We start from the raw sequence: 7,612 nt of genomic DNA, 5'->3' as shown, positions 1-7,612 counted from the left end.
TGTGTAGTAAATACGTAAGTACAATTAAGCAAGGTGTACTTATATAGGTAGACAAATATTCTGTATCTTTATTTATTAATTACAGAAAAAAAGGATATCCTAAGGGCTCATTCACACGAGAGCTTTGCGTTGCGTTAAAACCTGACGTTAGAATTTCCGTACGCTAAATTCGGTTTAACTGCCAACGCTACAAATCGAAATTACAAGCACGATAAAAAAACGGCTCCGCTATCGTGTAAATTCACGGGTATCCATTTGTGTCATTTAAACTCTTTTTTAACGAGCGTTGTAAAAGCGCTCGTACGAATTAGGCCTAATGATTATACGTTGGGGAAAGTAAGAAGATTCGAAGGCCTGTCCAGACGGGAACAATTTTTCGCCAATCTGATTAGATAAGGCCTTGCGAATGCAAACGCCAGTTTGGCTCGCATATTTTGACCGCCGATTCTGACCGATAAAATGGAGGTCCAGACGCAAGTATACCACGGACTTAGAAAATAATCCATGAAGTACCTATACCAATTTGTGACACTAGTATTCGCGTGCGTGCGTGTGTTCGTGCGCCTGTGTAAGAGAGAGAGAGCAAAAAAGTATACAGTGTAGCGCAGATCAATTTCTGCTTGGTTTTATGATTGAACCATGTGGAAAATATTGTTTGGTAACGTCGGTGAATTAAGTTTGAATTTCGAAGTTACGTGACAAGATGGTAAATGGTAATGGACTACTATTGACCCCTTTACTAGCACAACCAAAGAGTAGTATAATATAAATAGCACAACAAACTTTACTCTTTGAGCACCACTCAAGGGTTGGCTAAAAGGACTTGTATCCAAGCCATAATTAATTTAAAAAAAACTAAGTGTCAAAAACTGACTGTCACTGTCAGACGATTCGATTTACGGATTTACACAAAAGAGTGTTTTTATTTTTTAACGCACAACGCGCTTTTAGTATTATTGATTATCTCTTTATGATTTCTCGTCTTATGTAACGTCACTATCCTCAGTTACATAGACATTTTAAACTCCTACACCAAACAGTGATGATATCGATACGATATGAAAGTGACAGTTAAAAGTCAGTACCGGTAGGGCCTTGAATCGGTTTGTTTTGTTTGTGTCGTACGGGAGTAATCCATAAATACATTTTTGTGTAGGCTGGACAGGGGTCGCGACGTGGCGTTGGATCGCCAACGACGACAACTGCGGGATCTGTCGCATGCCCTTTGACAGTTGCTGTCCGGACTGCAAGTTGCCCGGTGACGACTGCCCGTTGGTTTGGGGCGCGTGTCGGCACTGTTTCCATATCCACTGCATTGTGAAGTGGTTGCAGTCCCAGCCCCAGCAGCAGTGTCCCATGTGCAGACAGGATTGGAAATTCAGCCACAAGTAGCCATCCAGAAAGCTTTCAACTAGTAAGTATTTCATACATTTTATCTCTTCAGATTAAGACCTCACAGATTAATAGCAATGTTTCTTTTTTATAACAAACATCTAACAGCATGCATTACTTTGTTTTTGACAACTTTTACATTGAAGTTGTGATAAGAACGAATACAGATCAGCACCAACAAATATTATATACTCTTTGTTTTTTGTTGGTCAATAAGGAGTTGGAAAATAAAGATTCTAAGCTAAATAGCAAGCATTCAAATGTTCATGCACATTTATAAGCAACTTAAGGGCGGAATTCCACGAGCATATTCAGTACTAAAATCCTTGTGCTGCACAGTGCCGCACTCTGGTGGAATCCCACCATAACCCTTGGAGTGGTAGGCCATCAACTTCCAACTGATTATGTCATTTAAATTTCAAATTTGATTATTTGAAATAAAATCAAACTCTAAAACGACATTAGCCATTCAAAGAGCTAAAGGAATTCGTTTCCACTCTCACATACATGCATAATTGACAAAGCCTTTCTGTGAGCCTAAAACATCAATTAAGAGGATACAAGACCTGAGATTTAAATATTTTAGGTGAATATATCCGTCTCGCTAATGGAACGGACAACACCAGGTTAAGTGAAAAATCTCAAAAAGTGATGTTTTGTTCTCCACTGTTTCCTCCTTCAAAACTTAACCAAATGTAACAAAATTTTGACATCTAAATGGTAATGAAATTACCTGTGTCAGACTGTTTTGCTTTTTAGATTCATTGATGTTAGTTTTGAATACCATGCTTCTCTTCGCGGCCTAGTAAATTAGAACATTTTAAGGGTTCCGTAGCCAAATGGCAAAAAACGGAACCCTTATAGATTCGTCATATCCGTCTGTATGTCCGATTATGTCACAGCCACTTTTTTCCGAAACTATAAGAGCTATACTGTTCAAAGTGGATGTATTCTATGAACCGCATTAAGATGTTCACACAAAAATAGAAAAAAAAAAAACAATAAATTTTGGGGGTTCCCCATACTTAGAACTGAAACTCAAAAAATCTTTTTTCATCAAACCCATACGTGTGGTATATCTATGGATAGGTCTTCAAAAATGATATTTAGGTTCCTAATATCATTTTTTTCTAAACTGAATAGTTTGCGCGAGAGACACTTCCAAAGTGGTAAAATGTGTGTCCAAAGTGGTAAAATGTTGAACAAGATCTAGCAAGTAGATTTTTTTTAATACGTCTTAAATGGTACGGAACCCTTCATGCGCGAGTCCGACTCGCACTTGGCCGCTTTTTGCGAATATTTGAAGTGCACTAGCACCTTAAGAAACAAAAATATCAATAAAAGCAAAACAAGCCAAAACAGATATTAATAATCTGTGTTGAAAAAAAATCATTGCTCTAGCTTCATAAACCACGGAGGAAACAGTCAAGTATGTTTGTATGGAGAAATTACCACTCCTGTTGCCTCTTAAAAGCTTATGAAAAGTTATGGCACAAAAATATTTTAATTTTGCAATGCAACCCTCGAACAGACACTTCATGGTTTGATTTTTGTATGTACCCTGCTGTGGGGTAAATTCAGAAGTAGGTTAATGGTGGAGTTAGATAAGTGGTAATATATAGGTATACCATTTGTCAAACAAAATGAGACAAATTTGCAGTTACAATTGATTCAATGAAGACTCTTCTAGCAAATTAAATTGCCATATTTTTTTATTATTTTTATTATTAGTGGGCAAAGATCTCCCATCGTTTTCTCCACTCAACCCTGTTTTGAGTATTTGCTTCCATTTTGGATAGAATGCTTCCATGTTTAATACCATAATCTCCTTTTCTCTCTGCCTTTATCCTGGCCTGCACCAAAATAAAATAAATAGGATCTTTGAAATGTAGTAGTGTGGCTCAATAATTCTTTGAAAAAATCTGTATTTAGTAATAACTACATAATGCTTAAAACTTGTTGTCGGCCAGCCTTTTTGTTACAGAATAAGTAAACAGTATATGATGTAGTCTATAATGTTTACTCCTATTGCACTTGAATGTATTTATATTACGAAAATGCTTCAGTCAGAAAGTGACACAATGATCCCAAAAGCAATACTGAAAGGGTGCTACTGGTTATTGTTATAATTGCGCAAAAAGGGACCCTAAAAATTCTACAAGTTACACAAATTCAACTACAATAACAATACGCTGTATTTCCTCAATATTGAAAGAGTGGCCGGGGTTATTGTGTTTGCAAAACAATGGCGTTTCGCGCCGCAATATGGAGACGGCGAGCCGCGGCCGCGTCCTGTACGCAACAATCACTTCACTTACGAGAGGTCAACTTCTTTCCAAGTAGCTTCGGTACGGAACTTTTGTAACAATGAACTATTTGCAACTAACAAATTGTAATTCTTAAATAACATAAAAAAACGTAATTATCTGTTACTCCTACTTATTAATTAGCGGTTGTCCATCAATTCAATCAATAGTCAATCAGTGCTTCTAATTAACATTTTGAAGGTAGTGATATGCTATGGAGTGTGGTTTGTAACTTTAAGGTATATGAGCCCGGTCCATGTTATTCATCCAAATGCGAATATAAGTTGTTTTGCTTAGTCTATTTTCATAAATTATGAGTGTTCTTACTTATTGCTCATATCTATTTTTGGTCTTTTTTTGGGTTCCGTACCCAAAGGGTAAAACGGGACCCTATTACTAAGACTCCGCTGTCCGTCCGTCCGTCTGTCCGTCCGTCACCAGGCTGTATCACATGAACCGTGGTAGCTAGACAGTTGAAATTTTCACAGATGATGTATTTCTGTTGCCACTATAACAACAAATACTAAAAAGTACGGAACCCTCGGTGGGCGAGTCCGACTCGCACTTGTCCGGTTTTTTTTATTGTAACTTTGATATCTAGTGTGTGTATCACATGTGCTTTTGTATCTAGTGTGTACTGTGTAATTATATATACAGTATCTATTTGCGAATTCCTGTAATTGGCCCTGTATTACTATCTAAAAAGTTTAATGTAATAAAGTATCTTTTATAGCTGTTGAAATTCCTTGTATAAATAAATAAATGATTTGGTAATGATTTAATTAACTATCCATTATTATTAAAAACTTGTAAACAACAATAAAACAAGGTGTAGGAAAAGTTGCATAAGGCGCAATACGCGAGTGTACAAGTTTGAGGTGAGGTGTTAGGGCACTCAGACACGCGACAAGGTGTTCGGTCGTGCGGGCTGCCTGCCTGCCGGCCGGCCGCCTCAGTCCGTGACGCGCGTCCGCGGGGACGGCCGTACCGCACCGCGCAAACCCAAGCGCCCGCGAGTGACGACTGACGTACACATGCGCTCCTTATACTATAGCTCTCCTTTTATAGTACGAGTGACGCTTCAACAATGCTGATGGTACAGACCAACACTCAACCCATGAAGAACAGCAAAATTAAAGGTCCACCTCCTGTCCCGCCGCGACCCAACCAGAGCGTCGTCGCCGAGGCCCTAGCGAAAACAAGGAAAGCGGTCGCCGATTCCAAGGCCAGCCTCGTCAAATCTCGGACGCTGTCTAAGGAGCGGCAAGCCACGACCAAAGCCAAAACGTTAGATCGGAGTTCCGCTAGCCCTTCGTCGGTTTCACCCAAACAGAATGGTTTGGCCAGAGTCAAATCGTTCATCAAAGATGTCATCAGCGACCGAAGCTCCTCGTCCGATGAAAGAAAGTCCAGCGGCCAAAACTCCAGGCGGAGCTCCAGCGACAGCAGCTCCATACAGTCTCCGGCTTCGAATAAGAGATCCAACGAATCACTAAATTCTAAAGCAGTTAAAACATGTAAACAAATTTTAGTAAGGTCCTTGTCCACATCGAATAAATTAGATCAAGACGCTAAGGGTAAAGTCACGAAATCTTCAAGTTTCGTGGAAAAAACCTTACCTTTGCGTAAAGCACCACCGCCGCCTTTATCACCAAAACCTAAGTTGAAACCAATAAAACCTTTACCCGTACATAGGAATTCCTTAGAAAGAAAGAAATCAATACCATCGTTTCCAAATTCTCCAACGACTTCAACTCCCGAAGTAAGTCCGTATTCGTCGCCAGTAGATGCTAAACCCCCACAGAGCCCGACGATAGAAGCACCTTACGCCACCGTAGAGGAAGTTCAGGAATTCGACGACAGATTACGAAATAGCCCGTCAAAGCAAGTCAATAACCTCCCGGATACACAAAACGCCCCCGACACTCCTAATCGTGACGAAACTGTAAATAAAAATAACAATTCACTCGAACGAAAAACCTCTCGCGTCACCGAGATGCTAATTTCAGAAATAATAGCCAGCAGAAACAATAAAAAGAACGAAGCTAATACAGTAATAGATAAAGGCAAGGATTCCGAGAATATGAGTAACGGCAATGATTCGCCGGGGATAGTGATGAAGGATATGAATAACCATGAAATGTTGATCTACGAGCTACAGACGATGCGCTCGCAGTCGAACGTGCCAGAGACGTTGGAGCCTAAGGATCATGTGGTCGAAAGAAGTGAAAAGTGTGATTCTGAGGACTCAGAACAAAACTATGCTATGTCGTCAGTGTCGAATTTCAGTGGGAACACAGATGATGAGAGTGACCAGGCCTATGCGTATATTGTCGATGATGATCTCAAATCAAGGTAAGATGAAACTTATACAGTTTTCTAATACGAATAACTATCTAAAACACTGACTTCTACGGAATGTAACTCATACTAAAGATTAGTGACAAATTTTTTGTGCCCGAGGCTGGATTCTAGCCTCGATTCAAACCAGCAATTTCAGCATTTGCTAATTTTTCTTTTTTAATCATTGTTTCTACACTTTCTACATTCAAATAACACCAATCTAAATATTCATAAAATGTTTCGTGGCTATAAATTATACGGCAATGTAATCAGATTTTGGGCAGATGCGTATTCGAAGACGTGTACCTAAACAATAAGACCATCAATCGGTGTTAGTGTAAGTACGGAAATACGTTTACGACTAATTTAACCAAACAATCGTGAAAAGTAAAGCCACTATCTGCGTTGTATCCGGCGAGTTATCTTGTTAAAGCTCCGCTATCCGCTACATTGTTTTGCTCGTGTCAGTCTTCCGCTGTTGCTGTTTACGTACGCGTACGTGGCGCAGCTAGCCGGCTCGAAAGGTCATTCGCGATCAAACCCGGTTATCTTCGTCCGGCGTAGCCTCCGTACTAAATATCACCTTTCCAGGTCACTTTTATAGTCAGGGCTTCCCTTACTTTGTTATCTTTACGGACTATAGCTGTGGTACAGGTATGTTGTTAGGCTTATAACATGTGATTTACGAGTTTTCTTGGCATAAGGCACGTACCGTTCATACATAGCTAGTAGGTGTTACGAAGTTGTAAAATCTGTACGATTCCTTCAATGCTTAAAGTGCGTTAGCACTTCATGCAAAAAAGAAAGTAAAAAAAAAGAATAATATTTTTCATATGTCACTTTACATCCGATTGTTTATAATTTATGATATACATATATTATATATCATAAACAGAAACTATATACTATAGCACGTTTAATTTGAATTGAGTGCTGCTAATCGATCAAACCTTAGAATAATGTTATAATCGTAATTTGACCTTAATTTTATACATTGTCTAGGTTAAGTATAAGTAGCTTAAGTGGGTAAAAATAATTATAATTTAACCTTGTTGTGGCAATAAATTATTTATCTATGTATATTAAAAATATTAACCTTAACAATATGTGATGTCAATCAAATTTACATTAAGACGCTAATCGGCAACACACCGTTTGCGGTTTGTGAACGTTGTAGTATGACTTGTATGCATATATATTACGTGCGCTATAAATGGACTTGTTTCCTGGTGAGTCAAGTCAAGCCAATTTAATGAAATAGGTTCATTATATAAAACCTATTTTTGATTTTATAAACCCTATACGCCTCGCTTTAAAACAACAATAATCACACTTAACAGGTATATCCGGAACATTATTTGTAAACAGTTCACTTACCTATCCGAATTTTTACTTTGACAATTTTCCTACAATCTATCCAATTAGATATGTGTCAAATGTATTTAATATGTTTAAATCCAAAGTTCCACTTTATTTTTTTTACTATTTATGCAAACGGTATCTAACTACTATGGTTAAAACACAGGTAGTTGTGCCAGTTGTATTGTAATGTTTGTACACACTTACAGATA

At 38.4% G+C, this 7,612-nt stretch overlaps 2 protein-coding genes across 4 annotated transcripts in view; one reads left to right on the top strand and one right to left on the bottom strand.

Moving 5' to 3' along the window:
- The window catches only part of LOC133534794 (uncharacterized), a 259,834-nt gene that overhangs the window by 130,948 nt on the left and 121,274 nt on the right, over nt 1-7,612 (bottom strand). The window lies entirely within an intron of this gene.
- LOC133534801 (anaphase-promoting complex subunit 11-like) overlaps nt 887-7,612 on the top strand; it is a 53,151-nt gene continuing 46,425 nt past the window's right edge. The window contains exons 1-2 of one of the 3 annotated variants that reach the window (XM_061874083.1): nt 887-1,077; nt 1,157-1,414. In XM_061874083.1, the coding sequence (XP_061730067.1) occupies nt 1,059-1,077; nt 1,157-1,392 (255 nt within the window). In that variant the 5' untranslated portion in view covers nt 887-1,058 and the 3' untranslated portion in view covers nt 1,393-1,414. Of the gene's footprint in view, nt 1,078-1,156; nt 1,415-4,632; nt 6,054-6,551; nt 6,696-7,612 lie in introns of those variants that run through there. The other 2 variants (XM_061874080.1, XM_061874082.1) reach the window with 2 other exon arrangements.

Source organism: Cydia pomonella, chromosome 2 (genome assembly GCF_033807575.1).
Source record: "Cydia pomonella isolate Wapato2018A chromosome 2, ilCydPomo1, whole genome shotgun sequence".
NCBI classification, from domain to species: domain Eukaryota; kingdom Metazoa; phylum Arthropoda; class Insecta; order Lepidoptera; family Tortricidae; genus Cydia; species Cydia pomonella.
This window is presented reverse-complemented; position numbering and strand designations above follow the sequence as displayed.